Source organism: Dermacentor andersoni, chromosome 3 (genome assembly GCF_023375885.2).
Source record: "Dermacentor andersoni chromosome 3, qqDerAnde1_hic_scaffold, whole genome shotgun sequence".
NCBI lineage: Eukaryota > Metazoa > Arthropoda > Arachnida > Ixodida > Ixodidae > Dermacentor > Dermacentor andersoni.
This window is the reverse complement of record NC_092816.1, coordinates 201,438,569-201,465,935: the sequence shown is the minus strand read 5'-3', so window position 1 is coordinate 201,465,935 and position 27,367 is coordinate 201,438,569. Positions and strand designations below refer to the sequence as shown.

General features: G+C 47.2%; 1 protein-coding gene across 1 annotated transcript in view; it reads left to right on the top strand.

The window, feature by feature from the left end:
• LOC126524069 (uncharacterized oxidoreductase TM_0325-like) overlaps positions 1-27,367 on the top strand; it is a 210,946-nt gene that overhangs the window by 117,051 nt on the left and 66,528 nt on the right. The window contains exon 6 of the mRNA XM_055067266.2: positions 27,161-27,230. Within this exon, the coding sequence (XP_054923241.2) occupies positions 27,161-27,230 (70 nt within the window). The remainder of the gene's footprint in view (positions 1-27,160; positions 27,231-27,367) is intronic.

The following is a 27,367-nucleotide window of genomic DNA, read 5'->3' as shown; positions in this document are numbered from 1 at the left end:
CAGAACACCAGATTGCTACCGCGCGCCACCTTCAAACGAACGGCCTCACCGAGCTACTCAACCGCACGCTAACTGAAATGCTGGCCATGTACGTTTCCGACGATCACCGCGACTGGGACGTCGCTTTACCATACATCACTTTCGCATACAGCTCGTACCGTCACGATACTGCCGGATTTTCACCATTTTACCTGTTGTATGGCCGCGACCCCACCTTACCCTTTGACACGTTGCTACCTTCCGCAGTACAATCACCGAGCACTGGTTACGCGCGCGATGCTATTGACCTAGCCGCCCAAGCTTGAGAAGTCGCCCGTCATCGCCTCACAGTCTCGCAAGCTGCTCAAAAGCAACGCTACACACACACACACACACACACACACACACACACACACACACACACACACACACACACACACACACACATATATATATATATATATATATATATATATATATATATATATATATATATATATATATATATAGGTATTCATCTCAACTATGGGTTCGAATTTTTTTTTATTCATATACCCTAAAGGCCCATTCGGGCATTACATAGGGGGAGGGGAGCCAGTTACATTTACAAACGTGTAAACAAAAAGAACATTGGTAATATACAGTGACATAACTATATACAGAAAGAATAACATACGCAAGTAAGCACTCAACACAGAAATAATCACACATTTAGAAAAACCTTCAACTTGTTAACAAAAACATCATGGTTAATGACAGATACAATGTCCCTCGGTAGTTTATTCCAATGATATATTGCCAAAAGTAATGGTGAATGACGGTACAGATTAGTGCGAGCAAAAAGGGGTTACATTTAAATGGGTGATCAAAACGTTGAAAAATACTATTAGCTGCATTGATGTAAGATTCGCGGAACGGGGATCTACTATGATAAAGCGCGTGAAAATGTGATAACAATGTTAGTAGTCGGCGGTTTTGAAGAGAGGGCAAGGAACGTGATTCCTTGATGTCCGTAACACTGTAGTTTCGCGAGTATATTTTTGTGATATATCTTGCTGCTTTATTTTGTATTGCTTCGAGCTGTTCGATCAGATAGGTTTGATGCGGATTCCAAATAATGGATGCGTACCATACCTTTGAATGAACAAGTGTAGTGTATGCTAATAACTTAGTAGCAGAGTTCGCTAAGTATAAGTTGCGTTTAATGAAGCCGAGTGTTTTGGATGCCTTACTGGTTATGGTATTAATCTGCTCGTTCCAAGATAAATCAAAGGATAAATGAACTCCAAGATATTTAAATGTGGATACTTTCTCAACAGGGATTGCCTGAATCGTGTAGTAGCTCAATCCTGGATTATGTGTTCTCGTGAACGTTATGGCCTTAGTTTTAGAAACGTTAATTTCCATTTGCCACTGGCAACACCAAAATGCGAGTTTGTCGAGGTCTACCTGTAATGAGTGCTTGTCTTCTGCGTTACTAATTTGTCTGTAGATGATACAATCGTCTGCGAATAACCTTATAGTAGAAGATAAAGTGTTTCCTATGTCGTTAATATAGATCAGAAATAATATTGGACGCAGGACCGAACCCTGTGGTACACCGGATTTTGAGAGCGCTGTTGCTTTGTATCTGCGTGTAGTAGTTAAGCGAGCCAGTTTAAGGGAGGAGAAGAAGGACGGAAAGGTAAGTTTCTGAAGCACAATTGCAGCGCCGGGGTTTTAAGGCGCACCCGCGGTAGAGAAACGGAAGGCCATATAAGCGTGCGTCGCCATGATACGCACACGACAAAGGGCCTTAAAATATTTAGCCTTGAGAGAAAGCTTCGTTAACAACTGATAACATGACAATCAGCACTCGAATACGACGAGAGAAATTATTAAGACGTGGAAAATTTCGTTGAACTAAGTATGGTTTGCGAGACAAATGCTTGTAAGTATTGAACTTCTTAAAAGCTGAGGAGAATATGCGCTCACTGAGAGGACAGCGTCCGCACGAGACCACCGTTCAGGCACATTACTGAGTCATGGAGGGTTTTGTGGCCGGAACAAAGCCTCCCTTCTCTGCAGGCCAAGCGCAGATATATAAGCGGGATATAATAGGGCTGAGTGAAGTTAGGAGGCCAAAAGGAGCATATACAGTGCTAAAAAGCGGGGACGTCCTGTGCTACCGGGGCTTAGCGGAGAGACGAGAACTAGGAGTCGGATTCCCGATTAATAAGAATATTGCTGGTAACATACACGAATTCTATAGCATTAACGAGAGGGTGGCAGGTCTTGTTGTGAAACTTAATAAGAGGAACAAAACGAAGGGTGTACAGGTCTACGCCCCTACATCCAGTGATGATGACCAGGAAATCAAAAGCTTCTATGAAGACGTGGAATCGGCGATGGGCAGAGTGAAAACAAAATACACTATACTCATGGGCGACTTCAATGCCAAGATAGGCAAGAAGCAGGCTGGAGACAAGGCAATGGGGGAATATGGCATAGGCACTAGGAATAGCAGGGGAGAGTTATTAGTAGATTTTGCGGAACAGAATAATATGCGGATAATGAATACTTTCTTCCGCAAGCGGGATAGACGAAAGTGGACGTGGAGAAGCCCGAACGGCGAGACTAGAAATGAAATAGACTTCATACTCTGCGCTAACCTTGGCATCATAAAAGATGTGGACGTGCTCAGCAAGGTGCGCTGCAGTGACCATAGGATGGTAAGAACTCGAATTAGCCTAGACCTGAGGAGGGAACGGAAGAAACTGGTACATAAGAAGCCGATCAATGAGTTAGGGGTAATAGGGAAAATAGAGTAATTCCAGGTCAAGCTAGAGATCAGGTATTCGGCTTTAACTCAGGAAGAGGACCTTAGTGTTGAAACAATGAACGACAATCTTGTGGGCATCATTAAGGATTGTGCCATAGAAGTCGGTGGTAACTCCGTTAGACAGGATACCAGTAAGCTATCGCAGGCGACGAAAGATCTGATCAAGAAGCGCCAATGTATGAAAGCCTCTAACCCTACAGCTAGAATAGAACTGGCAGAACTTTCGAAGTTAATAAACAAGCGTAAGGCAGCTGACATAAAGAAGTATAATATGCATAGAATTGAACATCCTCTCGGGAACGGAGGATGCCTAAAAGCAGTGAAGAAGAAACTAGGCATTGGCAAGAATCAGACGTATGCGCTAAGAGACAAAGTCGGCAATATCCTTACTAATATGGATGAGATATTTCATGTGGCTGAGGAGTTCTATAGAGATTTATACAGTACCAGTGGCACCCCCGACGATAATGGAAGAGAGAATAGTGTAGAGGAAATCGAAATCCCACAGGGAATGCCGGAAGAAGTAAAGAAAGCCTTGGGAGCTGTGTAAAGAGGGAAGGCAGCTGGGGAGGATCAGGTAACAGCAGATTTGTTGAAGGATGGCGGGCAGATTGTTCTAGAGAAACTGGCCACTCTGTATACGCAATGCCTCGTGACTCGAGCGTACCGGAATCTTGGAAGAACGCTAACATGATCCTAATCCATAAGAAAGGGGACGCCAAAGACTTGAAAAATTATAGACCGATGAGCTTACTGTCAGTTGCCTATAAACTATTTACCAAGGCAGTCGCAAATGGAATCAGGAACACCTTAGACATGTGTTAAGCAAAGGACCAGGCAGGATTCCGCAAAGGCTACTCAACAGTAGAACATATTCAAACTATCAATCAGGTGATAGAGAAATGTGCGGATTATAACCAACCCTTATATATAGCTTTCATTGATTACGAAAAAGCGTTTGATTCTGTCGAAACCTCAGCAGTCATGGAGGCATTACGGAATCAGGGTGTAGACGAGCCGTATGTAGAAATACTGAAAGATATCTATAGCGGCTCCACGGCCACCGTAGTCCTCCATAAAGAAAGTGACAAAATCTCAATAAAGAAAGGCGTCAGGCAGGAAGATACGATCTCCCCAATGTTATTCACAGCGTGTTTGCAGGAGGTATTCAGAGAACTGGATTGGGAAGAATTGGGGATAAGAGTTAATGGAGAATACCTTAGTAACTTGCAATTCGCTGATGATATTGCTTGCTTAGTAACTCAGGGGACCAGCTGCAACGCATGCTCACTGACCTGGAGAGGCAAAGCAGAAAGGTGGATCTAAAAATCAATCTGCGGAAAACTAAATTAATGTTTAACAGTCTCGGAAGAGAACAGCAATTTACAATAGGTAGCGAGGCACTGGAAGTGGTAAGGGAATACATCTACTTAGGGCAGGTAGGGTCGGCGGATCCAGATCATGAAACGGAAATAATCAGAAGAATAAGAATAGGCTGGGGTGCGTTTGACAGGCATTCTCAGGTCATGAACATCAGGTTGCCATTATCCCTGAAGAGGAAAGTGTATATAGCTGTGGCTTACCAGTACTCACCTACGGGACAAAAACCTGGAGGCTTACGAAAAGGGTTCTACTTAAACTGAGGACGACGCAACGAGCTGTGGAAAGAATGATGCGTGTAACGTTAAGTAATAAGAAAAGAGCAGATTGGGTGAGGGAACAAACGCGAGGTATTGACATCTTAGTTGAAATCAAGAAAAAGAAATGGGCATGGGCAGGACATGTAGTGAGGAGGGAAGATAACCGATGGTCATTAAGGGTTACGGACTGGATTCCAAGGGAAGGGAAGCGTAGCAGGGGGTGGCAAAAAGTTAGGTGGGTGGATGAGAATAAGAAGTTTGCAGGGACGACATGGCCACAATTAGTACATGACCGGGGTTGTTGGAGACGTATGGGAGAGGCCTTTGCCCTGCAGTGGGCGTAACCAGGCTGATGATGATGATGACACATTGATTATGAAAGATTCGGCCAAACAAAGAAGTTATTCCTGATTCGACGCGTTTTCGCCATTAACCCTCTGCTATTGGTCAAGAGGTTTCAGGCTGCACCCACTTCACGTGTGTGTCACTCGACGTCAAAAAATCGCGATAACTCATTGCGTCAAAGTGATGGTGCGCGTTAAAGATGCAATAATATGCCAACAAAGCTGCATTTCCTTTTTAAATAGGCGGAGACTGCTCCGTTCCGAAAGCAATAGAAGATGGCAGCTGCCGATCACTCAGGCACTGGCTACTCGCACTTACCGGACAGCATGTGTTTATTTGCACTTAAATAAACTTTTTGCGTCGCCAACATTTTGAGCACTTTCGGCCCGTTTACAACGTCGCTCTGCCAACTCTTCTTTGCTGAGGATCCACTTCAGTAGCATCTTTAACTGCCCATTGCACCCTGCCAGAATTTCAGACAAGCCACCGCAAGCTATGTAAAGGAAAGTGGACCAATTGCAGAAGCCGGCATTTCCCTGTTCATCCGGTTATCTATTTTCAGTGCGCTGGCTCGGCCCCATCGAAATCCTCTCCACAGGAGTGGACTCCCCGCCTCTTGTCAGCCAATTAGATAAGAAAACCCGCTCAATGTATTCAATCTTATTTGTTAAGAGAGCAAACAAAAGTGACCTCCTACAAGTCAGGAGAGCATTTGATTGGGCTGTTCAGGCAGCTCTGCGGGTCATCGTCCTATGATTGTGTTGGCGGTTACGTAAATTTGACGTCAGGAGATTGGAATAAACATATAGTAATAGTTTGACGTTATAAGGCCCCAGTTCAGCGTAGAGGCCACTCTCATCGTATTTGGTGCACACCAAGCACCTTTTTCGGCGATTCTCTTACCACGCCAAGCCACGGCCTCGCTGACCCCAACGACAAGCTCTCCGCTGGCCTTGCGAGCGCGCGTTTTTGACAACACCGGTATCTCGTGTTGTTTCTCGTGCTCATCCCTATAGTCATGGATGTTGTCGATGTCGAAGGAACAATAATTGCCCCCGAAGATTGTACAGCCGAATACGGATGGCTTCTTAGCCACAAGAACAAGGAAAGCCAACACCAGCCAAATAAGCCAGCACGCGTCACGGCCACGCAGTCGCAGCAGAGCCAACTGCGACCCGCCCTTCACTTGCTCACTCCTAGATTTCTGAATTTCCCTGAATACGACATTAAAGTCGTACTTCGCCTATCAAACGCCTTCGATCCCACCGTAATAGCAGAAATGCCAATTCGCGACGCCATCCTCGCTGCTACAGGCCTCCCTCCGACTGACACCGAAGACTATACCTATAGGACTGACTCAGCCTGCGATATTGTCTTCGACAGCGCCCGTAAGATGCACAATGCCGAGCGCTACTGCGAGATCACATTCCTTTAGATAGGAGGCAAGAACTAGCCTGCGGCAGCCTGCGCTCCATCTTCGGATGGCTCCACTACAGTGATCATCCACGACATCCCATGGCATGACGGTGATGAAGCAATCACGACCAGTCTAGTCAAGCGTTGTCCTTCTATCGTGGAAGATCGTGGGAACGGTAAGAAGAACTCGGTGCATCATCGTTTTCGACAGGCAAGTCCCGTTTTAAGTCCACTGCCGAGGCACCGAATACAAACGGCATATCCCCAAGAAGAAAGCTGAATTCTGCACTCTTTGCGGGGCACTCTCGCATCGCACCGTCGTTTGCCCGGTCCCACCCTGCAACTGATACGCCACATGCTACAAAGAAGACACTCAAGCGGACTACGCCTTCCAGCCACAATGTTCCCTTTGTGACCTCGGCAACCCCACCGGGGACAAGGTTTGTGCGCGGCGCTACCTTACCCCTCGCCTACTCCTACAGCAGCGCCAAGTACAAACTCAGCATCGCACCACGGCACAAGCAGTCACCCCTCCCATTCGTCTCAGTAGCGCTCGGGTCCCTAATCTCAAACTGACTCCTCCCCCCTCAAGATTGTTACTGAACACTCGATGTCCACGTAACATGATAAAAACATATAAAAAAACTTGCCCACAAATTAAATCAACCCTTCCGCACACAAGACCAATCTCTATTTCATAAACGAAAGGATAACCTCGTGTAGTAATAGCGAAGAGGAACACATGACAATGCTTCCAATACAGTAGACCTGACACTCGCGTCAGTAAACAAAGATCTCGCCATTCTACCAACGCAAAAACAATTATGACACTCTCCGCGCTGCAGTCATCAGGAATAGGTTCGCGTAGGTTTGACTCCTCTAACACAAGGCACATGAACAGTACGGAGTCCCAATCATCCTGTTGTATTGTGTCTCTCGCGGTCACCAGTCCGCACCATGATTGTCCCAACACATGAGACCCACTCTGTGCACCCCGAGGTCCCCCAGAGCACACTCAACGGGAGCGACGGGATCTGTGTAAGCATACCCTGAGCTCAATCGGTCGCACCAGCAAATGAGTGACTATTTGACACGCCACCAAAGACGTTTCGACATTATAAACAAAAATATTCAGCTTTTAGAGTTACCTTAAAACTACACTTAACACTTGTCTTCGAACATGAAAAACCAATCCTGCACGGTGATTCGATATACACACTAATTCATGGCTAAAGATCAACTAATATACGCGCCTGAGTCAAACATAACAGCCTATTGACTCAACAAATATATGACACATCCCGAATGTTCATCCGAGACGCGAAAGTGCATCAGCAGCCTTGTTCAGCGCACCCTTGATGTGAACAATTTCTATGTCGTACTTTTGGATCGCCAAAGCCCAACGCGTCAGCCTATCACTGAAGGGAGCCGCGCGAGTCAGGAAAGTCAGCGGATCATGGTCAGACATTATTTTGATCTTTGTGCCGAATAGCCATGTACCCAACGTCTCTAGTGCCCATACAATTGCAAACACCTCCCGCTTAATTGTGGACCACTTTTGTTTCGACGGGCTCAACTTCTTACTAAGAAATGCAATTGGTCGCTCGGTTTCACCTACTTTTTGGGAGAGGCGAGCGCCAACTGCCATTTCCTATGCATCCGTGGCCAAACAAAAACCTTTGCCGGGGTCTGGTGCTGTCCACCCAGGAATAGACGCGAGGGCGTTTTTAACTCAGTCGAACGCAACTTGCGCCTCCGAGATCCACGGCAGTGTGTTTGGAGCCCTTTTGTTTGTCAGCCCTGTTAGTGGCAAGACGAGTCTTGAATAGTTAGGCACATAGTCTCGATAGTAGTTGAGAAGCCCTAGAACACTCCTCAGTTCATGTTTTCTCTTAGGCGGTCCCAGCTGCTGAATAGCGCATACCTTATTAGGGTCTGGAGCATGTACATCTGATCCCACTACATTCAAAGCATATTTATGACCCCGTGACGAAGCTGGCTCAAGGGTACCTCTGCACTCGCGGTAAACTACCTCAAAAGGTGTCTGCGGCCTGTTCAGGGGTGTTATGGCCACCCGATCGATTTTCAGCTTACGCGCATGAACCTGACACCGATCACAATTCTAACTATGGCGCTTCACATCAGACGCCAATGATTGCCAAAAGAACTCCCCCTTAATGCGCTTTTTTCTCCTTTTTTCTGAGAAGTGCCCACCGCAAGGGCCGTCGTGCGCTAACTCCAACGCTCCGGCTCGGCGCGACTTTGGTAGTGCTAACTGGAGACACTGTTTCCTATCTATTTGTTCCCTGTGATCAAGCAACGGACAATCGATAACCATGCCGTGCGACCGCTCTTTCACCTGGCGCCAAGCATCGGCCAGTGACTCTTCTTTCTGCTCTTTCGCGAAGGAACTTTATGTGGCTGGCCGAACTTGCTCGCTGTCGCATACATTATCCACCCCTACAGCATCCCAGCTATCCGATTGCCGCTGCTCCTGAATTGACATGGGATTAGTAGCTCGCGTCTCCAATGCCTGCGCGCCCTCTTCACTCTCTCCTTCATCTCCTAATGAGGTGCCTGCGCCACTCTCTGTGTCAGTCGCCTGTGGCTCATTGCTCGATGGTTCCTCAAATGCGTGCTGCACGGCGTTAGCGTTGCGGGTAGAGCACAGAGTCACCTGTTCTTGCTCTCTCAGCGAAGAATGATTTTCCGATCCTAATTCCTTTGCTTTAAAATCTACACACCAATCACATTCCTTCAGATCATTCCGTAGCTTTTGCCAGCAGTGACGAAGGCATTCGTAATCTCCCGGAGTGAGTAAAACTGCGGCGCTGGTCGTTAACTGATGAGTTACTGCGCAAAGCAATGGCACACGCTGAGTACTGCTCCCCGACGAGCACGGAAGAGCGAGAGGCACATACATCAAGTGCGCGGTGACACCTTGTCCAAAAGCACCCGTTAACTTTATTCGGCCACTGCTCTGACCCGAAATCTCAGCCGATACCGCATTCGCTCTGATCACCGTGATATCTGCACCTGAATCAATGCGCGCGACGCAGCGTTTGTCTCCCACTAAAATATCTATTCTCGGGTCACCCGTCAGTGGGTTGTTTCCAAAGGCGATGTGTAGCGGTGGTTTGACAACGCTCGCAACTGATGTCGCATTCTGGGGAGCTACGCGCCAAACTCCTGCTTTGTTGGCAGTAGTGTTATGTGAAGGGTCACAATCTCTTTTAAAGTGCCCCCGTTGTCCACATCCAAAACACACCACAGAATTAGGGCTGAAGCTCGACCTAGCGGCTTGTTTAGCTTGCGGCCTATAATTATCATTTCCTGATGGAGTACCGCGATAATTGCCTTGCCTGCTAATGTCCAGACTTTCTTCGAAATTCGCAGCTAACTCTGCTATGTCTTTGGCTTTCAACCAGCCCTTTACTACCTGCTGGGTGACCAGTGATCGGAGATCACTTGGCATTAACTGGTTTAGCCTGTCAGCTATCAGCAATTCCTGCAGGCACTCAAACGTCAGCACCTCTCTACTTCTGAGGTAGTACGTGAACATTGTCTCCAGGCGTGCCGCAACTTGGCTCCAAGACTCGTCTGCTTCCCTCTTGATTCGAGAAACATTCTGCGGGGCTCATTTGGAGTCCATCCTTAGTTCCTTCAACACTCTAGATTTTAGGTCTGAGTAGCGCATTACTCCAGCCTCCGATTGATTGGCAACGAATGTTCGCATCTTGTCATAAGAATGGTAATATAACAGTGCCCTGTATTTCCTCAGGTACACTTAATGCCGCAAGAAGAGCGTCCACGTTCTTGAACCAGGCGGGAATCATTGGCTCATTAGTGGGCATGGGGGCAAGGACTGCTTTCAACACTTTCGCGTTTCGTGCCATTCCGGTGTGCTGATTCCTGTTCTCCGGTTCCTCTGACGAGGCACGCGATGACCTCATCTTTTCCAGCTCTAGCTTGAGCTTTAAAGCCTCTATCTCAAGCATCAATTCGCGGGTGCGATGCGATTCGTTCACACCATCACCTTCCATTGCGTTTCCATCTGAATCCGCCATCTCCCAGAGTGTGCCTGAACGCAAGTGCATTGAGTGAAAGGGACCTCGAGAGAGCACAAAATGAGCCTCACCTTGTCGTGATGCGTCGCCCGGTGCTGCTGTCAGCTGCGTCAGTCTTGCCTGCCAGGCTCGTCGTGACGTAGTCCTTCGGTGCTCCCAGTGCTCCACCGCATCACCCCTGGCGTTGCCTTGCTCAGTCGCGTCGACGTTCCTTGCTGCCTTGCTCCTGATGCAGAACACAGCACCTCCTTTGTCGCTCAACGATGTCCTTCGGGTCTACCCTCGCTCCTTGACGTGCAGCAGCTCTTGTCCCGCTCAGCTCCTGTCTCGCAAATGTTGTCTGGCAGGCTCGTACGCGATGCCAGTACTGCTTCTCACAGCGTACCAGCAGGTCCAGGTTGCAATGAGCGTCCATTCAGCTTCACCGGACTTAAGCACCTTCCTCGCTGCGGGCTGTCCGATCCTAGGGTCGACTACGCCAGTTAATTTCCTTTCCCTTGTCCTCTTGTAGCTTCAATGCTAGTAAAGGAGGGAAGGTGTTGAAGGTTCGAAGTCGGCGCCCCTCGATGATTCGAGTGCACGGTGGCAGCGCGAAGGAAGAGCCGTTGTCTGACGAAGTGACGTTTTATTCAAACGCCGAAGCGTCTGTCCGAGTCCAAGCCCGAAGCTCCGCGCCCTCCACACAACCAAACATGACTTTTTAAGCCCGCAGTTGTACAAAGGATTCGCAAACCAGCCAATCACACATGCGATTTCACATCATTGTAACCAATAGCACAACCACCTTCGTGCCGCACACGGCATTGGTGGAAACAGTGGCACTCTTTAGAAGACGCCAGGGGATAGGATTTCTCAAAGACACGTGCCACCTGCCTCTCGCTTACGTTGGGCTGCGAGTATCGGCCCCTGATGTCTTCCCTCTTTTCACCTGCAAACGGCCGCCATGCAAGCTGCCGAGAATGTTCCGTGAAATCGCGGATTATTGACTGCATATCCGCCGGACGCGGGCTACCCTGCCAGTACTGAGAAATCTGTCTCCCGTGCAGCTCTGTGCTGGTTCGCTTGAAATACAAACACCATAATTGTGACCCGATGGCAATCGCACACAAAAACATTCCTCGGCCGTAGCCGGCTAAGTGGTAAAGCTACCGCCATTTTCACGGGCATTCTTAGCAGGCGCACGCGGATGCCAAACATCAAACCGGCTGGGCAGCGTCGCGTCGCCCAATTTCCGTCACCGAGACCGTCGACGGGACATTTGAGAAGTGCACGGGCATTAGCGGTGGCTGTGACCTCAAGCACCCCCCAACTTTCATCTTCACGCTTGAGTGTTGCCCGCGTCCCCTTTTCGCGGAACCCACATGCGTGCCTCATTTCCGGTTATTGGCCGATACAGCAGGTGTGAGCTCGCCCTGCGCTTTGCTGTAGTCGCCTTAACTGGGACACAAAATAACAGAAAGGTCAAGTCCCTAATCTCACACTGACTAACCCCTATGCTAAAATGTATTTCACTAATACTTAAAGGGTTCAGTAACTTGGTTCTTGCTCAGCCAACTTTGAAGCCCGCGTCGGTTTCATTTCTAGGCCGAGGGCGTACAGGCTTTGCTTGCTGGGAGACTGGATACATTCATGGCTTTCTTTCGCATGGCCCTGCACACCTCTCGTAGTCAAAAGAGGTGATAGGTTTCTCATATCATAAAAATCCAACAAAGAGAAAAATACAAGGTGCAATGCGAACACAGGGCATCGGTCCCCACTTGCGGTCAGTTGTTTATTCATCCATTTTCATTTCGATTATTTATCATTTCTTTAATGCAATTGGTATATACATGTAAGTCACCGTTGTTGTCAATGGTGTCCTCGTTCGATGGCTTCTTATGATGTGATACTTTTAAAAAAGTCGGGCCTGTCAGTTTCATTTCTCTTCGTTAACAACGTTTCTCCGTGATTCATGGAAGTGGTCTTTCACATGGTAGCGGCAAAATTCCTCAGAGAGCTATACTGCGGCTCTTGAAGGCAACAGAAATAATTTAATGTCCTAAAACAGAGATAGTGGTCACAAGCTACATTTTTACCCGAGGTTTCTCGACCAAATACATAACTCAGTGGTTAAAGAACGTGGTCTTTGACATGATAGCGGCACTGTTCCTCAAAAGGTTCCACTATGACTATTATATAAAGCTACCAGAAATGATCGACCCTCTGTAACTCAAAGCTAATAATTTCAAGGTTTCCCTTCAACTGATGTTTTATTGCGAAAGCAAATATATGGACCCTCCAGGTGCATTTTTGACGTCGCCGTGATGTTCCCTATGAGACTGAAAGGCGATAACACCGTCGCCGCGCGCCATACGCTGCGTGCGCGACCGAAAGCACGCAAGCGAAGCGCACGACCTCGTCTCAATCTGGCGCGCGCGAAGTAAGAAAGCAGAGAGCAAACGCGCCGTATTTCGTCGCGCGAAAGGCTGTGGGCAGAAGGGAGGGTGGGAGGGAGGAGGCGGGATCGGCATTGCGCTACGGCAGCAAATGTGCGTTTCCCCACCGGGAGCAAGGCGAACTGACGCTCGCGGCTCAGTCTCACGCGCCAGATATGAAGGAAAGCGGGGAGGCAGCGCGGAAGGAAGGCGGTCGCGGCTTCGACTCGACAAACAAGTGCGTAGTTTGCAAGGCCGCGCGCGGTCGCGCGCGCCTTATTTTGTAAGGGCTTCTGTAGGCGGCTTATATCTTTGTGCGCGCTACGACCTCTCCGCTCTTGCATTGATGTGATAGACCGTGCGAAGGTCCCTTCGCTCGATGCTGTTGCTGCGCTTGCTCACATCACCGTTTTGATCACTCATCGAGCGTGTCGGGGTGTGTTCATGTTTGCTCGTACGCGCAGACGCCATGCTTGTAATTCCGTTAGTAGGCGAATAATTCCATGTTTATCCAGCCGATAAAAAGTACTGTCCTTATTTGATTTGCTCTCTACTAATTTGATATCGCAATCGATGCTCCGCGATAGCAAGAAACATCTACAATTATGTGCCGTATATAAGTGTTTCGACCTAACCATTTGTAAATTACAGCTGTGAAAGAGACAACTCAGAGAACAGACAAAATTAAAGAAATGAATAATCTGCCACGTTAATACGACAATATGTTGAAGTAGTATGTTATGCCATTAGTAGTAGATTCATAACTTGTATTTTTGTACAATATCTTACTTGGGAACTTGTGTGCTGGCGTTCTGATTTCTTAGTTAGCATTCGAAACATTTATCGTGGTGTGTTAAAAAGTCTGAAGCCCATGCTTAGTTCCACCCTCAGGAGTTCTGCGAGAAACATATCGGAGTTCATAAACAACATCAGGCCATGCAAGTGAACAAAAGGTAAGGTTAGGTTTGCTGTGGATCAAGTAATCAGCCTCTATGGCCTTTAGGAGTGTTGTAAACTTCTATACGTTGAGAAGCTCCTGTGGTCGCTAGTATTGTCGTGTACCCGATGTGTAAGGAAAATTAGCGATTGCTAATTGCTTTTTTTCTGTAAGATAAATAAACTGTTTACATTTCTGTATGTTCTTTACCCGAAGCAAGTAAGCAGTTGTGGAGAACTGACTGGACAAGGGTACAATATAGTTGTTTTTTGGCAGAGTAGGCAGAAGAAACCCTAATTTATGTATTAGCTTGGCCGACTGAGCGTGATATTGTCACGTGGTAGTGATGTATAAAAACACAGTAGCAATACTGTGGAAGACGAAACTAACTTTTATTGGGCGAACCTGTGCCCACAAAGGCAGGGTACACTTAAAGAACGTCGACAGCAGCGAACCGATTCGGCGGTCGTCAAAATGTGACCAGCAGGTTAAGCGCGTCGGGTTTTATATATCAGTCGTCTAATGTTCCAGAGTAATCGCTGGGACCCGCTTGTCTTCCACAAAGTTCTACATCATTTGCGTCACGCATACATGCAATCAGATTACACAAGGTTCGGTGACAGACATCTGATGGAACCGTAGATAACATTCCAGAAACTTCCTATACATACATGCGCATCCTGCGCTGTGGGATAAGATTTGTTTGGCGGTGAAACGTGGTCCCCCGACAAAGATAAAGAAGTACACGTGCCAATATTATGGAACTAGGGTAAATAATATTACCCGCGTTCTGCCGAGTAGGTAGAAGAAGCCTTAATTAACGTATTAGCCTGGCCGACCGAACTTGATAGTATGGAACGCGGGTAATTAGTAATACCCGCGAACCATGGTATATGATAGTCCAGGCTAACTATTACCTAAAGGCCACTTCATGGAAACGTGTAGAGGTCACACGTTCAATTTTTACTTTCGGAAAGTAAGGATGGGATCGAATATTAGTTCATTTTTAGGCTTAAAGACAGGAAATCTTGTTTTTGCACATTTAGCTGGAGCTCATTCGCATTTATCCACAATCACAGTTCAGACAAATATTCGTTTGCATTCGTTGGAGCGTTCAAGAAGTCGTGACTTGAGAAAAATAGCTTTGTCTCATGTGCAGTCAGAACTTTATCAGCTAAATTAGGTTTACTGATACTATTATTAATATAAAGTACGAAAGTATGAGCCCTAAAATTTAGCCCTGTGAAACACATGTGGATATTCGGCCAGAAGCAAATGGGATACAGTTTGCCGATGTGCTCTGTACCCTGGTCGATAAATAGCTGTTAATAAGCTCCAAGGCGATACGTCTTATTGCAGAAAACGACAATTTAGTTATATATTTAATGTTTATTAGTATCAAACGCTTTCTTGAAGTCTGGGAATAAGCGAAGTGTGCTAAACTTATTTTCAAAATTACAATAGTTTTATATTTTTTTCTAATTAAAGGCATTTCAGTATCTTTTCATTTCTGGAAACCATACTGATCAACTTTTATTGCTGATGTCCGAGTGGGGTAAAACGTAATGCACAATTCGTAAAACATCTACACTACGGCTCTTGAAGGGAACAGAAATAATTGACCGTCTGTAACGGAATACTTATAATCGCAACGTATTTTTCACAACCGAGGTCTTTCAGCCAATCACAGAAGAATCAGTTCGGGCTGCACTCGGGCTGCACTGTTTTTTCACAATCGTGAAAAAACAGCAAATGCGCTGTGGCTTCTGAGTGTTTATTTGCATCTTACAGAGTGACCATCAACATACCTTTAAAGCTAATTAGCTATAAACGGTAACATTGTAGGACTCCCAGGGCAATAGCAACGAATTCAATTCGATATGTTTGTTTCTAAACAAGGCCTCATTTCTAGAAAAGCTTCTGTTTCATCTGACTGCCTCCGACATCTCCACATGATAAAGCGTGGTTGCCTAATTATCAGACTCTGTTAGTCGTGATTAAGAAGACACTACAACTAATAGCCGTCGGCTTTCCCCACCTGATATCATTTAGATGGAGCTGAGTGCTGCTGTATCATGAAACTAGAAAGCAATGCTAAGCTTCCAGGGAACAGGATCTTCCTGTTGTGTTTACATAAAAATCGGCATCAGGTAGTGAGTAACTGTGGTTCGTAAGATCGTTCATATGCTAAGTTGGGATTCATAACGGAGGGCTAAGTACACCCGATATAGCAGCTATATTTTGGCCACATAACATTGCTATTGTCCTATTTGAATGAGTCGGTAATGAAGGCTTTAGGATCACGATACTAGGCGTTAAAGATTCACCTCATATTCTTTTAAAAGCCAAGCTTATTATAATTGCGTGTGTGTGACACGTGCAGGCGCAGGTGTCCCAGAATTATTCGGACAACCGCTGCTGCACAAACTCTTGCTATCGTTCTGCCTCCCTAATACTATTATGGACTCTGGCTGTACGTATCAGCCTATTTGAGAAGCTGCTGTGCCGCTTAGATGGTCCCTAAAGCATTTTGCGTTTATAGCCCTCTCGCGTTTAAAGGCCCTCTTACCGACATTATTCATGTTGTCCGACTCAAGTCGTACTTCTTGGTCTTCGTTATCTCATCCTCATAAATTCAGGATCAGCGTTCACACCCTCTCAAGCTTGTGTCAAGGGTTTGCGGACGAAGCCTTTGCGACGACCTCCTGACATGCCAATCATGCGAAAGAAATGTCGGACGATAACAATACTCCATAATTCGATATTTCAGCGTGGCTGTATACATGATTTGATTTCGCGGTATATTGAGGTAAAGAACTTGAGACCGAAATCACCACATTGACTGGCAGTGGGGATAGTTCCGTCAGCGCCTTCGCACAGGGAGCGGTAGTACGGGAGCGCTGGCATGCTGCTGGTGATGATGATGATGGTGATGATGAAGCCTCAATTAATGGCACAAACACACGATGTGGGATAGGCCACGAATCAGGTGGTCATATCATTGAAAAAGTGAAATAAATTACTTAATAAATAATTAAAACTTCAAAGAAAATATAAATATAATCCAAGAAGAAAAATGAAGTTTGAATACTTCAAATAAAGTAGTGATCAATACTATTGTAAGCATTGCGTTGATCGAAACATAAAAGAAAATAAGATGAAAAAATTGCTACTGTAGTACATGATATAAAGGATATACTTAAACATGAGTAAGTTAAAATTTGAATAATAATACTAGTAAGATCTGAACTGTGAATTTGTGCTTTTACGTTGGGAATTTTCTAAAGTGAAGTAGAAGTAAATCAATTGGGGGGAAACTAAGAAACATTAACAAGGCATTCTTTTGTGCCAGATACAAAATTATAAACGGCTAGACAAACGTTCTTGTGGCTGTATCCCAATACTGTTGCTTCAAGGGAGAGTATAACAGTACTGCTTAAAGGCAATCCTAAATTTTGAAGCGGAATTTTTAGAGATAGTTTTCGATGAGTAGAAAACCGCCGACATGATAATAAAAAAAAATATATATAGATTCCGATTCATTGCAGAGGTAGCTTAGAGCGGATACCGCCAGATCACATCTGTGCAAGTAAAAAAGGTGTTGGAAAAAGGCGACGCAGCCTACTAAATGATCCTGCGAATTTCCGGTTAGGACCCCTATGCCGATTCCAAGAATAATTAGGTACAAACAAATCTGTAGATTTTGTTACTGACAGGGCTTTCTTGTCTTCGCTCAAAGAAAATTGCCTATGTCTGGCTGTAATAGCCACTGAGCAACCACGGTGGGTTATACTAATGATAACTGTAACGGCCCGGAAAGCAGAAAAACAAGGACTGCCCTTTTGTTTACGTTTACTGACACATGAAGATTGTGAAGTCATGTCTGTAGAGTACAAAGGTACGTTTGCAAAGACAGGTGAAGGGAATAGATGCCTCTAGCTGTCACGAAAAATGCAATGTCATCTCCATAGACATAGAGATTCACATCCTGGTGCAGTGGTACTGACGTCATCAATAGGTTAAATAGTTCATGGTTATATTGCGCTCAGTTTTACAAAGACGATATTACGGAAGGACAGGACGTGGACGGACGTAGCGGACGTGGACGGACTTGCGCTACGTCCGTCCACGTCCTGTCCTTCCGTAATATCTTCTGTGTAAAACTGAGCGCAATATAACCATGAACGTTCACCAACTAGCCCCCTTCATTGCTTTACTAAAAGGTTATATAGTACAGGAGGCCGAACAGCCCCCTGGGACACCCCTCTTTTCTGATCGAATTTTTTTGAAGAACCGTTTTGAGAACAAAGAAATTTTCTGTTTCTTACAAATTCAAGATCCATGCAGTTATATACCTCGGAAAATTGTAGGAGTGTAATCTGTCCAGCAGTAGAGAGCACTCAACGCTGTCATAAGCTTTTGCTATGTCAAGAGTAACTAAAGCACTTACTTCTTCTCTATGCGCACACATGCGCACACGAAATGGAGAGACCGGGCCGGAAACCTATTTGACTTGGGCTCAGTAACGAATTTTCAGGTATATGATGCCTCATACAATCATGTAAAACTCCCTCAATTAGTTTTACCATATTTGACGTAAGAGAGATAGGCCTAATATTGTCAAGGTTGTAGCCAGCTCCTTGTTTTTTAAGCAGTGGAATAATCTTGCCTGTCCTGCATTCTGGTGGACTCTGAGCAGTTTTTAGAGAATAGTTCACTGTGTTCAGAATGTCATCAGAATACATTTCAAACAACATTTTTAGCATGGCATTGGAAATGCCGTCAGGCCTTGGAGCTGAGGCATGCAGAGATCTAAGGACATTGGAAAGCTCTGACACTGTGACTTCCACAATGTCATCGGCGATGGGAGGCCTTAGTAGCCTATTTGGCAAACATGATGTTAAGCGTTGTGCTAAGCCCTTTGCTATGAATTCTAAAGAAGCAGATATCTCGCGTGGTGAAAGAATTATCGATTCCGTATTCGCTGGTGTCGGTATGAATTTTCTGTATGGAAGGAATCTGAACAGAGCCTTTATATTGCTGGGTTTAGAGAGGAAGTCATGATGTTTTTTGTCATACTCGTATTTGGCATTCGATACTGTTCTCTTGAACGCAGCAGCTGCGAATTTATAATCACTCCAGTTACTCGGACACTGATTGTAAAGTAATTTCTTCCACGCGGCTTTTCGTCGTCTATAATCCCGCGTACAGTCCGAATTCCACCAAGGGGTGGATGTACTTTTACTTATGTTAACATTAAATTGGGACTTTTTAAAGGAACTTCTTAATACAGAGCAAAGCCTCATGGCTTTGATGTCATTGGGTACTGTTTTCTGGGAGTTGAGGACCGTTTTTAAGACACTCTGAAATTTCTAGTGATTGACAAAAGTCCGCGTTGGAGACTCCAGGGGAATAAGAGGGCAGACAATATCAAACCTAATAGGTAGATAATCATTATTTGAGGCTGAGCCGACAGTAGACCAGGAAGTTACGGTAATTCCTGAACTGGCAAATGTTAGATCCAATGCTGATATCGAAAGACACTGAATAAAGGTAGCTGAATTCGTGTTTAAGCAACAACAATTTTGATTAATTGTAGGGTCCAACAATCGCTTTCCGCATGAGTCTGTTTTTAAACCCCAAGACACATGATGCGAATTCAAGCCCCCGGCTATCACAATTTCTCTCCTACAAGGTTTGCCAACGGTACAAATGAAACCAACATCATGGACGCCTGTGGGAAATGTGTATTGACTAATGAAAATGGGGAGCAACCAGGAATAGTTACATGTATTGCTAGTATCTCACACTCCGTAGACATGTACTGGTAGCAAATTTTTACTTTGTGTCATATTTTAGTTGTTATCAAGAAAACAAGTTCCCCGCTTCTCGATGGGCGGTCCAATCGAAATAAACAAAAATTTTTAGATCAAAATCTTGGCCATTGGAGAGCCAAGTTTCCTGCAAGAGAATAATGTCGGGAGAAAGTTGTGAACAAACGTATAATAAATCGGTAGCCGCAGAAATAATGGAACGGCAGTTGCACTGTAATACATTTAAATAACTTATTATGAAATAATGCCTACTTTATAAACCACTTGCTCTAAAATACTGTCTTTTAAAAATCTTTCTGCGAAAGACTGTTTTTACTGTACATTGGGGGTTTTTATTGAGGGAAAGAGCTGGAAGAGTTAGGATGAGAATCAGAGTTGGAAAGACTATCTTTCACAAACTTTTTGGTTTTTGAGTGTGGGACGGAGATCGATTAATTATCCTTAGGTGATCTTGTGCGTTTAAGCATCGGGAGGTCCATTTCTACATATTGATTGTTTTCCGACACTGATCCAGAGAAGCATTCGTTGTCGGGCTGCTGAGTTGAAGTTGATGGCCTCGCACTGTCTGCGCCTTCTACAATAACTGATAAAGGATCCATTAGCATTTCAGCATTCGATGTTAGCGTCTGTCTTAGAATTTGCGAGCTATCACTAGAACTCGCTAAAGGACTGAACAGCTGAATCATTCGTGATGTCAACACTTGAGCTAGAGTCTCCGCCAGGTTTGATGTAAATCGTTCCATAGCTTTTGAGAACGCCTTTTCGGCCACTGTCCCAATAGAATCAGAAAGGGCTAAGCCTGCAACCATTTGCTGACGGGCTGTCGCTCCTGCATATCCCTTAGATCTCCCCTGGACCTCAACAACATCATCACGGCGTGAGCAACGTCTCGTTTTAATTACATCTATTATTTGAATTTCCTGTGATCTTGCAGGACAATTCGAGTAGTTGGCGGGGTGACCACCACCACCACAGCGACAACATTTCTCTTCTTTGAAGGAACAATAACTAAAATTGTGGCTGTCTCCACAAGCATGTCAGCGGGGTGCAGAGATGCAGCCCCTGACACTGTGACCCAATCGCCAACATTTGTTACATTGTAGAATGCGTGGAGCCAGAGCATCTACCTTGTAAATTAGGGTCCAGACCTTAATTTCCTTTGGCCGCATCGTCCCAGCACATATAACTATGACTGACTCTGTTGCTATCTCCTTATTGTCAATCACGCGACTACACAGGCAGACGGAGATGGGTCCAGCCACCGAGAACATGTCAAAAACCTCCTCAGGGGTTAATGTGACGTCCACCCCTTGTACATTGCTTCTAGAGCACGCGAGATCTGGCGGTACGAAAGAGCTCACCGGATGGGAAGCAAATGTGGAACAATTCAGCAGTTCTTTGACACACGTCTGGTCTGGCGAGCAGCATAGTATAGCCCCTCTGCCGTACTGGCCGACCTCTATCTGTCGGAAGTAAGGCGAGGCTTTCTGTGATTTTCCTGAATCGTCTTTGGGTTTTTCATATTGATCGTACCGCCATCGCTAGGTACCATGGCCACAGGAACATTGCCGGCTGCACTGCGAACAAAAAGCTCAGGCAGCAGCTTCTGAGGAGCTAACGAGGCTGACCACGGGGAAGCCCTGTAGCCAGATGCTGATACAGACATCAAGCAAGACTAACATAAAAACGCACAAGAAAAAGAAAGAGTAACGTAAAACTACAAGCTGAGCAAAGCAAATACGACCTGATATTTGACCTAAGCCCCCAAAGCAGAAGCCAGAACCGAGGGACGCGATACCTAAGCGCAGAGCTAGATCGAACGCCGAGGACCCTGAGCGGCTCCTCAAGGCCACGGCATCCGAGCCCGCTGTGAAAGAACACGACGACGAACACGCGAGAAGTGGCACGAGCATGATTTGCTAAAACAAGCGATTCCGACGCTTGCTCAGTCTAGGAGCGGGCGCCTCAGAGAACGAGTCATGTGGCCTTGGGCTCCAACTCGCTTCCCGCGTGGCGTGGTCTCCACCTACCGTTTGAATATATCTAAGTATTCGTTCGGGCGTAACAATATCGTCACGAAAAGACAATTGAAGATGTATCCGGCGTCGGCGAGACAGACAGTTGTAGAAGATTGCGTACACAAAACTCAAGCCGGCGTCCTCAGCACCTGCTTCTTCATCAGCGCCCACCTCTTGCCGAGCGCGCGTTCCAGTCACTTCTTTCTCAGCGCTGGCGCGTGACACCTAGCGGCATTTTCTCCCCGCCAAAAGAAAAACATCGACCCGATGCTTACTAAACTACGATGCTTACTAAAACAAAAAGGAAGTGCGGAAGTCGTACGAGATCGGGTTGGCGCCGCCTTAACGCGCGAAATACGGTTTGAGGCGAATAACATGCACTATCTCTGAGTGGTGCTGTCGACGCCGAGGCGAAGTGGCACCGTCGGGAATGACCTCATAGTTCACTTCACTAACGCGGTGTATCACTTTGTAGTGTCCAAAGTATCTCCTAAGCAGCTTCTCAGACAAACCCTGGCGACGGATTGGAGTCCACACCCAGACTTGGTCACCTGGCTGGTACTCGACTCGCCGATGTCGAAGGTTGTAGTATCGTGCGTCTGTACTCTGCTGCGTCGTGATGTGTATGCGCGTGAGTTGACGAGCTTCCTCTGCGTGTTGAGTAAGTTGCTCGGCGTCGGAAGTAAGTGATGCGTCGGTGTCGTGCGGGAGCATTTCGTCTAGCGTGGTCTGGACCTCGCGCCCGTGGGCAATACGGAATGTTGTGAATCGTGTAGTTTCCTGAATGGTGGTGGTGTAGGCGAATGTAATGTACCGCAGGACTTGATAACATGTTTTATGCTGGACGTCTACATACAGAGACAGCATGTCACCAATGGTTTTGTTTAGCCATTCCGTCAGTCCATTGGTCTGCGGATAATAGGCAGTGGCCTTGCGATGCTGCGTGCAGCTCAGCCTCGATATGTCCTCTATCAGTTGGGCCGTAAAGGCAGTTCCTCTGTCGGTGATGACATGCGATGGGGCACCATGTCTTAGGACTATATCATCGATAAAGAACTAGGCTACTTCGTATGCCGTGGCACGTTGTACAGCGTTCGTCTCGGGGTAGCGTGTTAGATAGTCTGTGGCGACTATAATCCACTTGTTTCCGCTGGCTGACAAGGGAAAGGGTCCCAGAAGATCCATGCCGATTTGATCAAACGGCGCGCTAGGTGGTGAAATGGATTGGATTAACCCCCCGGGTTTCAAAAACGGTGATATCCTGCGTTGACACTCACGGCAGCTTTGCACGTAACGCTTCATCGTGATAGAAAGTCTGGGCGAGTAGTACGTCTGGCGTACTCTTGCAAGAGTACGTGAAAGTTCCAAGTGTCCAGCCGTGGGCTCATCATGGAAATCTAGGAGAATGTCATCACGGAGGTTGGCAGGTACGACCAATAGATAATTTTTGTCACTGGCACTCGAGTTTTTCTTGTAGAGGACACCCTTTCGGAGGCATAAACTCGAGAGACTGTGAGAAATGTGTCGTGGGATTGTAACATTCTTGCCTTCTAGGTGATCGATGAGAGGGCGTATTTCGACGTCCTCGCGCTTCCGTGTGATCAGGTCAGATGCGGTGAGGGCCCCAAGCAATGCGCAGTCTTCGTCCATGTCCTTATCGCAAGTTTTGACGAGAGCGCGCGACAACGTGTCCGCATCTTCGTGTTTGCGGCCCGATTTGTAGACGATGGTAACATCGAACTCCTGCAGACGGAGGCTCCATCGAGCAAGTCGCCCGGACGGGTCTCGTAGGTGGGCTAACCAACACAAGGAATGGTGCTCTGTCACCACCTTGAAAGGGCGACCGTAGAGATAAGGCCGAAATTTCATGATGGCCCACACAACCGCTAGGCACTCTTTCTCGGAAGTGGAGTAGTTGATTTCGGCGCGTGAAAGGGTGCCACTGGCGTAAGCGATCACTCCCTCGACGTCTTCTTGGTATTGAACGAGACAGCGCCAAGACCGATGTTGCTTGCGTTGGTATGCACCTCGGTGTAAGCGTCCTCGTCAAAGTGAGCGAGAGCGGGTGAATCCTGCAGGCGCTGCCGTAACTCCGTGAAAGCTGCGTCCTGCTCATCCGTCCGATCGAAGGGTGTGTCTTCTCGCGTGAGGCGTATGAGTGGTTCGGCGATCCGGGAGATATTAGCGATGAAGCGACGATAGTACGCACACGGACCGAGAAAGCGGCGTACTGCTTTCTTGTCACGAGGAGTCGGAAAATCAGCAACAGCAGATGTTTTGTCTGGGTCAGGCTGGACACCGTCGGCGTTCACGACATGCCCGAGAAACTTCAACTCTTTGTAACCGAAGTGACACTTTTCTGGCTTTACTGTGAGATTAACGGTGCGGAGCGCCTCAAGTACCGCCTCTAAACGCTTCAGATGTTCTTCGAAGATCGCCGCAAACACGACGACGTAATCTAAGTACACTAAACAACCGTGCCACTTCAGATCCGTCAGAACAGTGTCCATCATTTTCTGGAATGTGGCCGGTGCAGAACACAGGCCGAATGGAAGTATATTAAATTCGTACAGTCAATCCGGGGTAACAAAGGCAGTTTTTTCGCGATCTCGTTCGTCAACTTCAATTTGCCAATATCCACTTTTCAAATCTATGGATGAAAAATACCTGGTTCGCCGCAGCCGATCTAACGAATCATCGATCCGTGGAAGCGGATAAACGTCTTTCTTTTGTGACGTTATTCAACTTTCTATAGTCAACACAGAACCGAATCGTTCCGTCTTTCTTTTTGACGAGGACCATCGGCGACGACCAATGGCTTTGGGATGGTTGTATGACGTCATTGTCAAGCATTTCTTTCACTTGTGCAATAATCACGTTGCGCTCTTTCGCCGATACGCGGTAAGGCAGTTGTCGTATGGGACGAGAATCGTCATACGTGATTATTCGGTGTGTCGTGATGGGCATCTGGCGTACCTTAGAAGTGTATGCGAAGCAGTCCTTGAACCGAAGTAGCAACTCGCGCAGCGCTTTTTGCTTTTCCTCCGAAAGGTGTGAATTCATGTCGATATTGCTGAGTGTCTGAGCTGGGTTGTCCTTTGTCATAGACACAAAACATTCAGCGACGTCTGCTATGGGCTCAGCAAAAACTATAGTAGTACGACGAAACAGGTGCCGATGTGCCTGGCTGAAGTTCGTCACGAGGAGCGCAGAATGTCCACCTTGAAGCATAATGAGACTGCGGGCTGCACATACACCATGAGTCAGCATAAGGGATGAATTGCCCTCTGCAACAGCTTCGCCGTCACGCAGATCGTCGTATACGACCGCTTCCAGGACACTTGCGCGTGGTGGTAAAGTTACACTGTCGGCGTAAATCTGAAGCGCGTTACGTCGGCAATTGTCGCGACTGTTCGCTGCTCTTTCTGTCGAAAAAGTCACGCTGCGCTCCCCGAAGTCTATAATGGCACCATACTCTCGCAGAAAGTCGACGCCCAAGATGAGGTCCCGAGAACAATCGCGGATTATAATTAAGGCACCTGGTTGGAAACAGACACCCACGAATTTGTACTCTGAGCGTGCACATGGCCATCGGTGTGACGATATGCCCGCCAGCAGTACAAATTTGCGTTCCAGACCAAGGCGTCATAACTCTTCTAACTTCCGTCGCTAGTTTTCGGCACAACTTCAAGTAATCGGCACTCGTGTCCAATAACGCACTAACGTGGTGGCCGTCGAGCATAACAGGTATGTCTAGCGAGAGTCTGTCGCTGAGTTCGGCTGCTGTCGTCGCTGAATCGTGCTGAATAGACCGTGTTTGCGTCGATGGGAGGTCTTCGGAAGGGCGATTATCAGCGGCCTTGCCCCCGAAGGTCGCAGTTCTTAGTTTTCCCGGTGAGGGCTTGGCGATCGTCCCTGCACTGCCATTGGAGGGCTTTTAGGAGCTGGGGAAGACCGCCTGGGGAACGGCGAGTGCGACTTCCTCCGCGGGAACAGTAGCATACCTTGCTGGTTCAGGTTCTCCACAATCGCGCTAGGCCTTTCACCATATCTGGGCCTTAGTGAATCCGCGGCAAAACCTTGCAGTCCGAGGCGGCGGTATGGGCACTCGGGCACTCGCGCTATACGTGACCGGCTTCTCCACAGTGATAGCACAGAGGCATTCTGTCCGTGGTACGCCAGACGTCAGAGCGGGCGCCGATCCTCCATACGCTTGATCGGTTGCACTGATGGGAGCGGCGGGACGTATGACGCCGCGTAAGACGGGGCGGGGATGAAATGGGTCGGAGCGCGGAGAAGGACTCGCCCCAAAATTACGCATACGACGGCCGCTGTAACTGTGCAGTGACAGGCGGCGCATTGCTGCTTGGGACGGGACCTTGGATCGCTTGCTGCACTTTACTTCTCACGAGGGCAGAAATGGAACTCAGCGTGGGCTGTGGCGGGCAGCTGAGCCGTTGAAGCTCATCACGAACCACAGAGCCGATAAGGTATCGGAAAACGTCCAGGTTTCCAAAGGCAACCGCGTCCGTCCGTGAAGCAGCATTCGCGTGCCTGTCATACGTAGCTGAGCGCTGGTCCGAAGGTGAAGTAGCGTTCATTTGTCTTTCGTAGAAAGCTGAGTGGTGGTGCAGCATCTTTTCCGTCGTGGTGGCTTCGGTTAAGAATTCACCCATGATTTTCGGCGGCCTTCAAACCAGGCCAGCAAATAGCTGTTTTTTAACTCCCCGCATTAAATGGCGCAGCTTCTTTTCCTCTGACATGGTAGGGTCCACCCGACGGAAGAGGCGCGTCATATCCTCTACGTATGACGTCACGCTCTCATTCGGCAGATGAATGCGGGATTGGAGCCCTCGTTCGGCTCGTTCGCGGCGATCAGCATTGGTGTATGTCGCCAGCAAGGCACGGCGGAACTCGAGCCACGATTTCAGGAGCCTTTCTCGGTTCTCGTACCAAGTGCGAGCACCGTCCTCCAAGCTGAAGTAGACGTTTCTCAACTTCGCCGCATCGCTCCATTTGTTTATCTCAGCAACGCGCTCAAAATGGGCTAACCAGTCTTCTACATCCTCGAAGACATCCCCGTGGAACATATTCGGCACTCTGAGACTCTACAGCAGGTACTGAGTTGCCGTTGTGGCCGTACCTTGCGTAATGGTCGATAGAGACGTCGATGTTCCTTCCATACTGGTCCGTGAGTGTGTCGATGTCGTTGCGGAGAGATGATCAAGCTCCGGAGGTAATCCTTGAATTGTACTGCTGGCCCTATGAACAGCGGTGTCCACTAGTATAGGGCGGGTACTCCTGCTACCAGGAGGGGTTTTTGGCATCGTATGAACCGTACCCAGCAGATCCACCAGTTTTGTCACGAAAAGACAATTGAAGATGTACCCGGCGTCGGCGAGACAGACAGTTGTACAAGATGGCGTACACAAAACTCAAGCTGGCGTCCTCAGCCCCTGCTTCTTCTTCTTCAGCACGCACCTCTTGCCGAGCGCGCGTTCCAGTCACTTCTTTCTCAGCGCTGGCGCGTGACACCTAACGGCAATATGAACAACGGACATGTCGTGTGGTGTATTAGTTTCACAAAAGCATACACATTATAAGAAGTGTCCCGCCTCACTTGCCTCTCTTGCCGTATTACCAGCGGAATTATTGAGTTAAGTATATTGTCGTATTTCTTTTCTTATAGGTGCGCTACTTGACTCCATATAGCGTGACGAAAGCAGCGCTGGACCACCTGACAAGATGCACGGCGTTTGGTGAGCCTCAGTCGCTGTCAACTTTAGTGCTCTTCTTGAAAAAAATAATCAAGGCGAAAAAATACTGGAACGTGATCATGACAGGTGGCAAAACAAGGAACCAGCCATTTCCGTGTTTCTGCCGACCACAAATTTGC